Source organism: Tachysurus fulvidraco, chromosome 2, assembly GCF_022655615.1.
Source record: "Tachysurus fulvidraco isolate hzauxx_2018 chromosome 2, HZAU_PFXX_2.0, whole genome shotgun sequence".
Classification (NCBI taxonomy): Eukaryota; Metazoa; Chordata; class Actinopteri; order Siluriformes; family Bagridae; genus Tachysurus; species Tachysurus fulvidraco.
In genome coordinates, this window is record NC_062519.1 from 35,567,094 (window position 1) to 35,583,129 (window position 16,036).

Below are 16,036 nucleotides of genomic sequence, written 5' to 3' on the forward strand. Positions count from 1 at the left end.
ATACACCCTGGACGGAGTGCCAACCCATCGCAGGGCACACACACACTCTCATTCACTCACGCAATCACACACTACGGACAATTTTTCCAGAGATGCCAATCAACCTACCATGCATGTCTTTGGACCGGGGGAGGAAACCGGAGTACCCGGAGGAAACCCCCGAGGCACGGGGAGAACATGCAAACTCCGCACACACAAGGCGGAGGCGGGAATCGAACCCCGACCCTGGAGGTGTGAGGCGAACGTGCTACCCACTAAGCCACCGTGCCCGTTTATTATCGTTTATTATTATTATTATTATTATTATTATTATTAGTAGTAGTAGTAGTAGTAGTAGTAGTAGTAGTAGTAGTAGTAGTAGTAGTACTAGTAGTAGTAGTAGTAGTAGTAGTATTGTTATTATTATTACTATTATTATTATTATTATTGTTGTCGTCGTCATCATTATTATTATTATTATTATTATTATTATTATTATTATTATTATTATTATTATTATTAGGTACATGAAGTTAAATGACACCTATCCATTTAAAGTCCGGATTTTATCTATCTATCTATCTATCTATCTATCTATCTATCTATCTATCTATCTATCTATCTATCTATCTATCTATCTATCTATCTATCTATCTATCTATCTATGTCTAGGGATTATTAACCATATTCCTACCTTCCCTTGTGAGAGGTCAACACTCTTTTATAGCTCTATAGAGAACGCTTACAGGTTATGTTGCTGGGAGAAACTTATTTTAGACGAAGCTATCCTCTATACTTTGTGTTTTTGCTACTGATTTTAGTCAGTAATAGCATTTGTACTAAATTAGTGAAACATACTGTAGGTAGGATCTTGCCTAAGGAATATTATATGGCAAAAAAAAGTACTTTATGTGGTAAAATATCTGTTCTTTTTAATGGATTAGACAATTACATCCTACTGTAGCATTGCCTCCAGACATCTTTCTTCAGAACCATCTGTATACCTGAGGCTGATTGATGATTTTCTTTCATTTTTCGGAAAACTTGTATGGGATATGAACATAATTTCTGTGGCTATTTTCAGTCAGGTTATCCTGGATGGTTACAATCCATTACAAAGTAATGCTTTAAACATGACTGATTTGTGTTTGGAAGATGCTTTAGATATCTTCCATGCATTTTTTGTCCAACATGCTGAATAACGTAGTGTCTAGACATTCTCTAGAATGAGCAACACCACCTCTTCCAGCACACCCAACCCCTGTATCTTAACAGATATAAAGAAACTGGAATCTATGAACACACTGTTGTTTCTGAGTAGAAAAATAGAATTTATATCCAGAATATTTTTCTTCAGTGTCCAGATCATATCAGAACAACCATGTGGAACTTGGGAACCTTCGCAGATAAAGTAGTAATAATGTCCCTTTTTATAAACCTTTAAAAGTGACAAATGTACCGTGAGCAGTTTTTAGAGTGAAGCTTTAAAGGTAAACTATACCCATGTTTCTAGGGGAAAGATGCATACAAAAGGTAGAAATGGTTACTCTTAAAATTCTTAAAATTATAACCCCAGCCACGATCTGTAGTTTAGTACTCCCTTTTTCCCCAGGCAGCAAAAATAATACCATAAAAGCTCACGGGGGCACATTACAAAGACAAAAACAGACGGTGAAGACATTCTTAACCCTGAGCCCAATTCCATGTGTTTATAGTGTTATATCTTGGCTTTCATGGAGTTAAATGCAAATAACCATTCAACTGGTATAATAATAAATAATGTATGGGATTATTTTATATCTTAATGTATAAAAAACAGCTTTATTCACACTTTCACTTTTGAATATTTATCTTATATGAACCATGAATTATTTATTTGGTTGTATGGCATATGGACTGTAAATGTATATTATTTGTTATTCAGCAACATCGTTAGACTCATTACATAAAGAAGATGATCCTTTGCCTGAATAGTAGATAGGATGTAAAGCTAAACAGAGAGCAAATGTCCTGCTCAGCCTGCATGGCAACAGAAGACTGTAACATACTCTCACATTCCCAAAAGCCTCTATCGATATTTATAGTCAGAGGAAATTACAGCATGTAATGCTCATTTTATAACATCCTGCTGGTTCAGATGGAGCATTACAACACCTTTTCTTTTCGGATGTGCGCAGCATCCAAGATCATGACAATTTTAAAGATGACAACAACATCTAAAAGGCTTTCTGATTGACATACTGTAGCATGGCACTCAGACTTATTTTGTGCCTTAGAATCCGCTACATACAGAATGAACCTGCCTTAAGCTCTCATCCTGCTAAATAAATAAAGCTTGCAAATAAGTTTGCCTAGGTTTTGAAATTGCCGGATTTTCACAAAAACAAAGTAGCAGCCCCTGGCACTAAGTGTTCCAAACTGCTGAAGACAGAGTTTTGCTATATTTTGCATTCTTAAAATTCATAAAGAGAGCTGATGCAAGAACAAACAATAAATAAAATGAAAACTGCAAACACTTGCATTGCTTCACAATGGAATCATGTACGTGTATTTTAAAAAATGACACAGTTCTTGTATGTAATTGTCGCCAATCGGGTAGATTATACCAATTTGGAGCTCGTGCCTCCTACAATTACATTTGTATATCAAATAAACACGTGAGCTCCTGATATATGTGATAAATAAATATTTGATTTACTAAAAGTATAAAGCAATAACACACTTTTACGAAGCAGCGGAGACTAAGGAGATGATCTGAATAAATCTATTGTTTTTTTGTTTTTTTTAGGAATAAATCAAGAAAGAGCCAGTATAGCTTCTTTAAATACATCCTGTTCTCTGCTCTAAAAAAAATAAATAATAATTCAGGAGGTTCTTTTATTATTTCACAGGATATGATTCTTTATTTGAAATGATGCTCTTTCCTGTCTACAGATCAAATGCACATTCCAATGATAATACCAGTGAAAATGAGCTTTCTGATTGAATGAGCCTGAATATGCCTCTGGAATGTGCAATGTAAAATCCTGATGCATGATTCCCTTCCTGCTATATATAGAAATACCCTATTCGTCTTCAGTTTAAGGACGCAATCTCCTAAAGCTGTGTGTATTGTTGTGGACCTGGTATTGTGGCCTTTGAGTGCGACTCAGTGAAAGGACTTTGCTCTGCTCTGCTGTGCTCTGCTGGAGCAGCTCTGTATCAGGGCATTTCCAAGGTCTGATCAATGGCGACTTTACAGTGGCCACCGCAACTATCTCATTTTTTTCCCTCTCTCCTTCCCTGTGACATGATAATAAAAGGTAAATGTTTAATGCCCTCAGCACAATTGGCATACACCACACAGCTGCACAGGCTTCTAGCACCTTTCTGTTCTGCTGGCCACCAAAGTGACTGATGACACCAGAATATAACCAGCATCACTTTAACGCCAGCGGAGACGGAGGACTTGAGGCACACTTCTTCCAAGTTCTTGCTTTCTCTCACCTTTATAATCTTACAGAGCATCTATTGTATATTCTGTACATACTTCACAAACAATTACAGTAAATTTATCCCTCTTTAGTTAACTTTTATTTATGCCTGTTCTTGTCAGCACTCTCTCATTACCATTTTATGATCCATAGCCGGTTATTGACTTTGCCACTGGAGAAGTAAAACACGTTCAAAGATGGAACTCTTGATACTGCTTAATTTCTCTGGTTGATTCAAATATGTTCATTTTAGATAACAATGATTTTCATATTCCATCTTCCTTCTGATGAAAGGTTTATACACAGTATTTTCACCTTTACTTCTTATCCATCTGATTTCCATATCACCCATAAGGCTATTGCCCAACACTTTTGAGATAAACCATTAACAGCTGAAATGTATGCATGATAGATTTAGATTTTATGTGAACAGATATGTGCTCCTTGCCCTCCCTTATGTCTAAGATGCATTTTATGCCTCCATAAACAAAATGAGCAATTGCACTGATGGAGAAAACATCAATTTTTGCGAGGCCTCCTTCAGGATGGATCATAAATATTGATGTCCTCCCGAGTCATCTAACCAGAATCACAGGGATGGTTAGTATAACAGTGAACTGAAAAAATGTATAGTATAACGGGTGTAGTATAATGTACACACTAAGTATTTACCTTAGTATTTACCGGGTTAGAAATGCACAGATTCTGCAATATCAAGAAATGTGCTGTATATTCAGGAAAATGTTATACTAAACAAAAATAACTTGTGAGTCCAAATCTCAGGACTTCCAAGCTGCCACTGCTGGGCCCTTAAGAAAGGCCCTGAACTCTTAACTGCCTGACTGTATAAAATGAGATAAATGACCGCTTCACTACAGATACCTGTATATTTTACAATCAAACCATTCCAAAAACTTGGAAAATGTGTACAATCCATGGATCATGTCTTAAATGAATCTGATTTATTATTTTTTTCACAAAGTGTCAGATTCCATTTGACATTGTTTATAGTAGAGTTGTAATTGAATGCATTATTTGAAACGAGCATTTGTTCACGTGTTCATACAGGAATAGGTGACACAATTTTTTTTTATAAATGCAGAAAGTATTACATGCCATTTTAGTTTACACTGCTGTTTTTTTATTTTATGCAGGTAGAAGCAAACAGTCGAATATTAAAAATATGGGACAGATCCAGACAGCATAACAAACATGTGGTACTGAGTGATGCTTTTACAGCATCCTTAATATCTGCCTGTTTTGGGTCAGAGTGGAAAGAAAATCAAATAAATTCATTAGGTTCATTTTTGGTTTTTAGATAAAATGTATAATTTATTCCATATCCAATTCAGTTTAAAATCTAAGTAAATTTACCGCTAATTTACAGCCATAATAAGTCTTTAATAATGGTGGGTTTTAATGGCTTCCAACAGTGTAACAAAATTAAGAAAACAGACTTCCTAGAAATGCTTTATGGACCCCATTTTCTGAACCATGTACAGTATTTACACTCCTGGTAATGTTTTTACATCCTAAAGTTCAACACGTATCCCATGAACACGTATCCCACATTTAGACGTAAACTGTAAGTAAAACTGAGTCTCCGGTTGCTATACTATAACTCTAACAGTATGCGTGCCTACTGCTGGTTGCCATAGTAATAACGTTTCTCAGATGGTGATGCATCTAGCATTCCGTTTGACAGCAAATTAGTTTCATTGGCACTAAAATTAAACATTCTTGAAAGAGGATGTTTGGTATATAAAATTCTCTAGTGTTCATATGCATCGTTTCATATGAGATGAAGGAGAAGCAGCATGTGCTCTTTGACACGGATCACGTGTGCTCTGCAGTCTTTACTTCATCTAGTCATCAAGGGTTACTGTCAATCATATAGCCTGAAATAAATGATTTCTGTTTAAATTGTTGCTGTACTCATAAACATAGCATCAGACTGTACCTGTTACCTTACAGAGTGGGATTCCAGGAAAATAATCTTGACTTAACCAATATTAATCAAACCAGAACCAGATTTACTAGAAAGGGTTATTTACAAACTTATTTTATTGAAAGGTGCCAATTTTAACTTTTGACAATTTTATGGCGGGGGGGCTTAGTGGCTTAGTGGCTTAGTGGTTAACACGTTTGCCTCACACCTCCAGGGTCGGGGTTCGATTCTTGTCTCTGCCTTGTGTGTGCGGGTTTGCAAGTTCTCCCTGTGCCTCGGGGGTTTCCTCCGGGTACTCCGGTTTCCTCCCCCGGTCCAAAGACATGCATGGTAGGTTGATTGGCATCTCTGGAAAATTGTCCGTAGTGTGTGAATGAGAGTGTGTGTGTGCCCTGCGATGGGTTGGCACTCCATCCAGGGTGTATCCTGCCTTGATGGCCGATGACGCCTGAGATAGGCACAGGCTCCCCGTGACTCGAGGTAGTTAGGATAAGCGGTAGAAAATGAGAGACAATTTTATGGCACCATTAGAAACCGTAAGATGCAATGCACTAGCTTGCACACACTCCAACATGACCGCAAAGTGTTTTTTTTTGTTTTGTTTTTGTTTGTTTTTTTGTAGATTTTGTAAATTAAATCTCCATAAAATGTCAAGCTACTGTAATTATCAAAAAATGTGTCCAAATCGACAGGTAAAGAGCAGACAAAAAAATACCACATTGCAGAGTACTCTGTTCTGACATCTTTACTTTATTTAAGTCGTTTTCTCGTATGGTTACATTCCAATTAAATAAATTCTCATGAGTGTCCAAGTTTTCAGATTTTATAGCACCACCAGTGTAATAACACTAGCATGGTTTCTTTGTATCCCATATTTAATGAAGGTCAAGGCCAGTGAGAATTTTCTGGCACTATTATTAAAACCAGGAATTCACCACTGAGCTTTTTACTTATTTACAACCTGATTTGTGATGAATACCAATACATGTCGTTTGCTTTCCCCCATTTAATTAAGGCTGAGTCCTCTGTAAACTGGATTCTCCATTTTAAGGCCACCCTGATGAGAGCAGTGAAACATTGAGTGCCACGTTGCTTCACTACTGGAGTTACCCGGGTTAAGTGGTTTTCTCGAGGGCAGTGACCTGTGTAAGGGCAAGTGCTGTAGAACTGCCATCTCACTGGGACAAGGTCAGAGTGCTGTAGAACCCATTTGAGAAGTTGGACTATCTTCGACTCATCAGGCTGCAGCCATGCGGGATCACAGAGAATGAAAATGAGGCGGGAAATGGTAGTCATGCGATTTCCTTCGAGGTTCCTGGAGATCCCTAACAAATTTAAAGTAATTATACTCTGAGAGCCATTGGAAAATACAGGTATACCATATATTAACAGGCATTATTTTTTAATCTGTATCAAATTCTGAATTTTTTTCCCCCAGAAAGTAAAGAAGGCAACAAAAGTCAGCGGGCAAAATTGATTAAATATTGTTTCTCCATTTGCGTTTCTGTGATTGGTTTGTCTCATCATGGATATATTGACCCCTGTGAAGAAGCTCCAATTTAATGAAAACTTAGATGAGCACTTGTGGGTTTGAATGAATCAGAATGTGCTTTTTGGTTCCAAATACCATAGTACTGGTTCAAAAGGTTGTTATAAAGGCCAAAGAATGAATGTTGCAAAGGACGAGAGAACTTTCTGTTGAAAGACACGCTGAAACTCAGGGTTATCGTGAATATTTGGGCTTGAAAAGGCTTTCAATTCTCAGGGTTATCTTGAATATTTAGGAGACAGAGTTGTTTATCATCATAACCATCATAGCCTAACCAAAGCATTATTACACATTATATTATTATATTTGCTGAATGATTCTTATTGGTCAGAAGGTCTTGATTCATTTTCTATATGAGCAGACGTTACATAATTAAGAATAATATATAGTATAGCACAATATTTTATCCATACATTATATTTCATATATTAATCACATTATATTTTAGATTTATAATAAGCCCTTCTTCATCATGCACAATATTACCTAAATCTATTTTAAGTGACTTTTATATCACTCTTTTTTTTCCTGGGAAAACTGTGAATAAAGCCTAAAGTCTAAATAAATTAATTATAAAATATGTTTATTGGATTTAAAAAGAGTCTCGAGTGTCAGGTTTGTGTCACAGTCAGACCTAAAGCGCTAACTTTACGTTTGTAGAAGCAGGAAAGTGTAAAGTATGAAGGATTTTTGTTTTGAGGTTTCTCTAACATGACAAGCTGCATTTCTTATTATTATCTTCATGAGTAAGGAAAAAAGACTTTTGGGAAAAGGGATTTTGTAGCTGCAGTGACATAAGTGTGTCATTCTCTGTTTTGTGGACATCCCATCACAATAATGTAATTAAAATGGAAAAATATGTACAGTTTTTATTAATAAATGTCATGTAAATTCAAGAGGCTTGTATACAGTGTTCCGGTTGGACCTTTGTGCTACACTTTCACTTCATCACTTTGTCACTTTCATAAGACAACAGAACTAAGGGCTAAATGGTGTCAATCTCCACCTTATTGTCTTCAGTGTCCCCCTGAAATTTGCTCTATCTTTTGTCCACAGGTCCTGTAGCAGTGATCAGTGGGGAGGAAGACTCCGCCAGTCCACTTCATCATGTCAACCATGGAATCATCACGCCCTGTACACTGGACGCCGGACCTGACGCAGTGGTGATCGGAATGAGCCGTATTCCTGTGCTGGAGAACCCGCAGTACTTCCGGCACGGACACAACTGTAACAAACCGACCACCCGTGAGTCAGCTATACACTACTTTCTCTTCTGTTTTGTTCTAAAAGTCGAACTTGACTCGTTCTTTATTCTCATACACGTACACACACATTCCGGAGATTATGTTCAGACCATTAGAAGTTTGTCAGTTTTAGCGATGGTTGCTCATGATACTGAAGATAAATTCTACCAAAGGGCCCCATTGTGTAAACATAAAAACTATTATACATGTAAGGAATAGACACACTTTTTCTTTATCTGTTATTCAAAGACATTAAGGCAACACTACTCGTGCTTTCCATATTGTTATTTAAGTGTTTGTCATTCTAATCATGTATTGTCTCTTCTGAATAACAAGCAAGATAAACAGAAAAGCAGCACTTGTTATGAGGCTCGCAAAGTATGAGGGTAAAGGCACAATATACGGCCCGTTTGTCCCCAAAAGGACGATATATGATTAAGGGAACCAAGTGTGAAAGTGGTGCGAAGGACAAAATGTGCTTCACACCTTGGCTGGGGTGCGAACCAGGTAGCTTTTTCGTGCACAACGCAACAGGCTGATTACAAGTATAGTGTCAGACCTGTGATTACAGCACATGCAGGAAGCCGTGGATTTGCCTAATAGGGAACTTGTGTTATAGGACTTGCAGTTAACTGGGACTTTTGTTCAAACAATTCAAAATGTACTCTTCTATCATTTCTTCCTTATAAGGTTTATTATATAAATCAGTTTACTTCCAGTAGCTCCTCCAAAAGCTAATTTAAAAACAACAACAACAAAAAAAAAGATTAGCAAGAAAGTCGTGCACTATGTTCATGTTCACTATTGTTTTTTCACAAGCACCTGTATTTCATATGCTGATGGAGGTGTATGGTTGTAACTATGATAAAGTCACCCCAGTGGGTGTTTCATCAAGTGTCTTTGATAGATTTGATAGACAGTTTTGGGCAAGAAGGAAAACAGCCTCAGCTGTTTAACTGCACCTGCTCGTGTGTGTTCTTTCATATGACCGTTAGCTACTTTTGATTCTACCAAAATAAAAATAAATCCACTTCAAGCTATTTGTAAACAGCAAATATGATGGAGCTTAGCCCCTCTGGGCCATTTATTTCAGCTGGCTCTTGTCTCTTTTACATTCCTTCACATCTTATTTCACTTCCACCTGTGTACACGCCACACACACACACACACACATCATGAGGAACACCATGAATAGTTTGTGTCAGTGTTGCAGAAATATGAGATGAAGATATTGATTTGGGGGATTTTAGAGCAGGAATTTATAATCTTGCCAATGCTTCCTTGGTACTTGCATATTAAATGTCATAAAGAAGAAAGATACAGTGCTGTGCAATTACTGTTGGTCTTAGGCACCCTAAGGTTTTTTTTAATATACATTTGGCTTAGATGTTTATTTGAGGGCAACATAGTGGTGCAGCATGACATCTCCAGAGTCCTGGGTTTGATCCTGAGCTCCGTATGGGGTTTTTGCACTAGCTCTTCTTGTGTCTGCATGACTTTCCATTCGTTTCAATTCTAATAGATGGACTGGCTAAGGTAAATTACTTCAAAGTGTGGGATTTAGTATGTGAAAATGTTTTCCTATGAAACCCTAGCATCTCATATGGGGCGTATTCCCACCTCACACCCTGTCCTCATATGATGAGCTCTGGATGTGTGAACCTGATCAGAATAAAGTAAATATTTAATGATGTCTTCTGCATTACTGCATGAGTACAAAATTACACAATTTTTCGATTTAGGAAAAATATTCAAAATGAAATCTTACGTTTTACAGAAAAAAGTTAAAAGGTCTGTATGTCATCAGACATGAAGGAAATACTTGATGTCAGGGATTGACTGAAAAAAAAAAAGGCAGGTGTAAACAGCAGCAAAGAAATATAGAAGGTTGTGCAAGATAAATAGCATCCAATGTTGTCATAAAACTTTATGAGGTGCAACTGAGAATACTGATGCATTTTAAAGACAAAAAAATGGACATTTAGTTTATTGCTGTTTTTATAGTAGGGTTTTTTTGAAGGCATTTTTGCTTTACATCCTTTCATTACAGTGCCTCAACACTCATGCCCAGAAGCATACCTTTATCCTCATTATTCATTTCCACTAAAATCTGCACACAGCTGCTGTTTGCATTTGGATTTCTAAAGGTCAGAAAACACACATTAATGTGGACCATTGTGGGTGTCTGCTCTAATAGTTACACTAATATATCGTGTTATTACTAAACTACGATATGTACTGTAGGACATGGAGGAATCATGCAGGCCTCGATAAGTTGAAGTCTCTCATATTAAATATAGATGACTCATGGATGGCACAGACCTGCTGTCATTGCGAATTGTACTGGCACACATACCACTCTATTGTTGGCCAAATGGAGGTTCTTGGCTACTCTTTTGATCATTGGTGCTGCTAAGATTTATTTTTTACTTTGAGTCCCAGTGCCTACTCATCTGCTGGCCTGATCCTGATGGAGATTCTTCATTTAAATCCTTTCAAATAAATAAGAACAAACTGTCCTTTTGCCACATAGATCCTTTTTTATTTTGATGTTCATCACATATTTAAACATTTAAATTAAGCTCGTTCATTGACAGAGATAAATATATACACTAACTTTCACACACTCACACATTGATATTCCCAGCACACTGCAGCGGTCTGTTAACTATGAGCTCTGTGATGGCCATGTGGAAATCTCAGACACAAGGAAGAGAAATTCAAATTAAGCTCTCATGAATAAATTAAAAGACTATTCATTATAGATTGTATAAATTCTTTATGGCTCGTGGCCATTTCACGTTAAACCCTCTTGAAAACGAGGGTGTGATATTTCAATGACACTTTCTTTAAAGGAATGCACACATTTTTAGTCTTCTGCCTCTAGATTTCAGTAAGTCTGTTTAGACTGCTGTTTAAAATTAGAAACACATTTGGCTCAATCTGTTTTTGATTTGGCTCAAAACACACAATATGTTTCATATGGTGATAAAGTGCGTTATCTGTAAAGCAATACAGTATTTTCATCCGGATTTTGTAGGACTAGATTTCTTTCCTACTTAGAGCTTTATTTCTGACTGCATACTGATATTTCTTTTAGACTAAAGTGTTTTTTGTTTTGTTTGCCCCAACCCACCCCCCAGGGAGAGTGGTCTTGCCAATATTACCTTGTAGGAATAAACACATTGCTGAATGGGTGATAATTCATTGAAAAAAAAAAACATAACTTGCTCAGAACTGTATGATTTCAGTAAATTTATTTGATCTAAATGGTGCATTAAAAGATCATTTCTAACAGAAAAGGCAAAAAATTGGATAGTAATTTGGTAACTAACTAGCATCTAAGTGATTAACCTAACTGACCTGAAAAGCATATCATACTCTTCTTATGTACTTTTAACAGATAATATCATAAAAATCTTCTGTAGATATATTAAACAGGCTCAGAAAGTTATGTTTTAATCTTCAAAAATTCATTACCCACTTTTCGTCTAATAACGTTTGCTTTACTGAGAGTTTAAGATGAGAAATATCGTAGTGGGTTTGGTCGTATGTCCCTACAAGTAAAAATGCGGCAGCAAATGAACGCCGCTCCTTCTGGTTTTTGTTATTGGTTGAACATTTTGCAACATAACTTTATATTTTATACAGTGCATCTTTAAGACTCTTGGTAATATCACATATAGAGCTGAATAGGAAATCAAATGGACCACTTAAAGATCTTGTAGAAATGGTTTTACAGCATATTTTTTGTCCTACAAGACAATTCCACTAGGAATCTTCTAGGAACAGTTCCAATATATAATAGAAATTCTAGTTATAATCTTGTCCAAGTTTCTTATTGGAATCCTAAAGGCATATAATAATGATAATAATAATAATAATAATAATAATAATAATAATAATAATTGTTAATAATAATAATAATAATAATAATAATAATAATAATAATAATAATAATAATAATAATTATTATTATTATTATTATTATTATTATTATTATTATTATTAGTTTTATTCATTCATTCATTTTCTACCGCTTATCCGAACTTCTCGGGTCACGGGGAGACTGTGCCTATCTCAGGCGTCATCGGCCATCAAGGCAGGATACACCCTGGATGGAGTGCTAACCCATCGCAGGGCGAACACACACACTATCATTCACACACTACGGACAATTTTCCAGAGATGCCAGTCAACCTACCATGCATGTCTTTGGACCGGGGGAGGAAACCGGAGTACACGGAGGAAACCCCCGAGGCACGGGGAGAACATGCAAACTCCACACACACAAGGCGAAGGCAGGAATCGAACCCCCAACCCTGGAGGTGTGAGGCGAACGTGCTAACCACTAAGCCACCCCCCTATTATTATTATTATTATTATTATTTTTTTTTTTTATTTTTTTTTATTTTTTTAATTAATTCATTCATTTTTCCTGTAACAGCACATCCCCTTGTGTTTTATTCGTTTAATAAAGGCCTAGCTAAACAGGCCTTGTCTGGCTTTTTAAAAGCTACCGAGGAGCTTTTTATATTCAGAAGCCAAACAAATGCTGGCTTACTGTGAGGTCTCAGGAACACTCTGAGGTGGGAAGTAGGAAGTTCTGAAAACATCGAGTTCCCAGCTGTCATGAATGCACTAGTCAAAACACCATCAGTATGTGTCATAAATGCACTTGTATGCTGTAGCAGACTTCTTTGAGCAGAAAAATATTTCCAGCTTGTCAGTCAGGTGTCATTTATTTGACTTCATGCTGAGTCTCTATGGTACACAGTTGAAATGATTTTTTATTCTGGATGTCTGGTTTTCCTTAGACACATCCTTTCCCCCTCAGATTATCATTACAGTTATGACTGTTTTGATGTCATCTTTTTAGACAAATCAGAAAACGGTGTGTGTTCATTCATTCTTGTTTGATGTGATGAGATCAGTCATTACATGCCAACTGACATGTCAACGTCTGTAGAAAATAAAAAAAATAACTGGTTTATTTGGGCTTATGCAAGAATTATTGTTAATATCCCTTGCAGACATCAGACAGAAACTGGTAATAAGGGAAATAATTATACTCAAGGTGAAAACACAACGGACGCATAGACACAACACGTCTGGAAAATATGCTACAAAAGTATAGTTTTACACTCATTGAAAAGATGTTGGAAAAAGAGAAAGAGAGAGAGAGAGAGAGAGAGAGAGAGGGAGAGAGAGAGAGAGAGAGAGAGAGAGAGAGAGAGAGAGAGAGAGAGAGAGAGCGTGAGTTCTTCTCTCTCTCTCTCGCTCTCTCTCTTTTTTTTTTTTTTTTTGTCTTTTTTTTTTTTTTTTTTTCTTTTTTTCTCTCTCTCTCTCTCTCTCCTCTCTCTTCTCCTCTCTCTTTCTTTCTTTTGCTCTCCCTCTCTCTCTCTCTCTCCCCTCTCCTCTCTCTCTTTCTCTCTTTCTTTTTCTCTCTTTTTTTTTTTTCTCCCCTCTCTCTCTCTCCACTCTCTCTCTTCCCTCTCTCTTCTTCGTCCTCCTCCTCTCTCTCTCTCTCCTCTCTCCTTCTCTTCTCTCTTCTCTCTCTCTCTCTCTCTCTTCCTCTCTCTCTTCTGCCTCTCCTCTCTCCTCTCTCTCTTCTTCTCTCTCTCTCTCTCTCTCGCTTCTCTCCTTCTCTAGCACTGCCATTGTCCAGGCACTGAGTTTTCTGCATTTGTACAGAGCTTCATTTCTGGTGTTTTGCCTGAGGCCGGACCCCCGGGGCTCTGCCTTTTTCAGAGGAGCTGCCTTTCATTCCAGCTAACTCACTAGTTAACATCCTCAGAGTCTTCTCTCTTCTCAACACTGTCATACTGGACCTTCTAAATGCTAAATAATTGTTAATTTCTTGATGGATAATGTTGCTGCCAATCAATCATTAGTTCATACCATATTGTAAAAAAAATAAATACAATAAAATACAATAAAATACAGTGTAAACAGACATGACACAACTTTATGGCAGAAAACAACAACTCTCACGTCATTTTTATTCTATTTCTTTCTTTCTTTTACATTTCAAGTGTCTGTACATCCTAACGTGCTTTATTCCTAGCCAATTGAAAAAGTCAACACCCTACATTTCCGAGTACATTAGCGTGTGACGTGAACCCATTCGGATATATAGCACTTATTTGTTGTTTATACGCCCTGACAAAGCCAACAGCCAGGTTGTTGTTTTTTTTTTTTATTCACACCAGTTGTAGTCAGTTGAACATTATATATAATGAAGGCATTTGCTGGAGGTTCACAAGCTCATCCTCCATCTGTAAAATCAAATAAAGCTCTTGTATGATTCTCTGCGTTTTTTTTTTTATCTCCCAGATGTTACCTGAATCACTCGTCCAATTACATCACTTAGCATCTCATACTATAAAGCCAATGTATGTTTAAAAATACCAGGAGGCTTCAGATCCTTGTGGAAGAAGATTAGAAGGCTAAAGATCAGAAATCACTTTTAAAAGTATACAGTTTGGAAATGAAAAGGGGATTAAAAGCAGGCTAACAGGCTGTCTGCCGTTAATTGAAGCCCAAGATAAAAAAGAATGTTTTGGAAAGGAACCTTTGGAAATGTCAAATGAGTCAAATCTTTATATCCTCTTTGTCTTTTGTCTAGATTTGTTTTTCATAACTAAATTTAACCCACTGAATGGAGATAATTAGGAACACAGTGATTATTTTTGTTTTCAGGATGTCCAGCCTGCCTATGGACTGTCTTAGGATAACTTTAGCACAAAGAGATTCTAGGTAGTCAAACATACACAGACTCAGACACATACTGTACACACACACACACACACACACACACACACACACACACACACACACACACACACACACACACACACACACACACACAAACACACACACAAACACACACACGAAAATTACTAAGAAATGAGTTTTAAGTTTTAACAAACAGTTCAGTTTACATCATTTCCTTTCCAGTGTAACACGGGGTAGATTTAAAACTTTCCAATTTGTATTTTCTTTCTGGAAACCCCTGGAAACCCTTTTTATACTTAAAATTGCTTTGAGATAATGTCAGTTGTTTAAAGCAGTACAAAAATAATTTGAATAGAAAGTGAGAGAGAGAGATCAGTATGTAACATATGTACATACACACTGATTATAATTCTTCTTCTTCTTCTTCTTCTTCTTCTTCTTATTCTTCTTCTTCTTATTATTATTATTATTATTATTATTATTATTATTATTATTATTATTATCTAATATCATTATTATTTCTATCTTACCTCTTTTTATACAATTTCGTGATGCGTTTTTATTTGCTGTTACTTCTCTTACTTGCACTATCATCATTGTATCATCATTACCTTTATGGGTGATAAATAAATGTGCATCTCAAGTTAACAATTGATATTTTAGTAAAGACAAGAGGACGAAGTTATCAGCACATGTAGATGAAGTAAATCCAAAAGATCATGGACCTCTCCACACACAGCCTATTGTCAGGAATTTTAATTGTACAACTGCTGAATTGTAAAGTGCTCTCGACCCCATTACAGACACTTAGCGAACAACATAAAGAGTAATAACGCTTTGTCAATAATGGTGTCTTGAATTGTTCTTTTGTTAGAGATAAACAACTCACATATGGTACAAAACCATTTAGTTTTTAACATCTGGTTTGGTTTAATTATTGTTTGGACCCTTTGTGTGTTAGATGACAGGATCAGGGCTGGAAAAAAAGAAGGTTAAGGTAACCCATCCAGCTCCATGCTGTCAGGTGTGTTGTGAAATGACTCTTTCAGAGGATGGGACAGAGGCAGTAGACCACTTAATGATCAAATAAGTGAATATAAATTAC

At 36.6% G+C, this 16,036-nt stretch overlaps 1 protein-coding gene across 1 annotated transcript in view; it reads left to right on the top strand.

Moving 5' to 3' along the window:
* Positions 1 to 16,036, top strand: part of ntrk3b (neurotrophic tyrosine kinase, receptor, type 3b) — a 120,962-nt gene that overhangs the window by 85,865 nt on the left and 19,061 nt on the right. Inside the window, exon 12 of the mRNA XM_027162631.2 lies at positions 8,006 to 8,194. Within this exon, the coding sequence (XP_027018432.1) occupies positions 8,006 to 8,194 (189 nt within the window). The remainder of the gene's footprint in view (positions 1 to 8,005; positions 8,195 to 16,036) is intronic.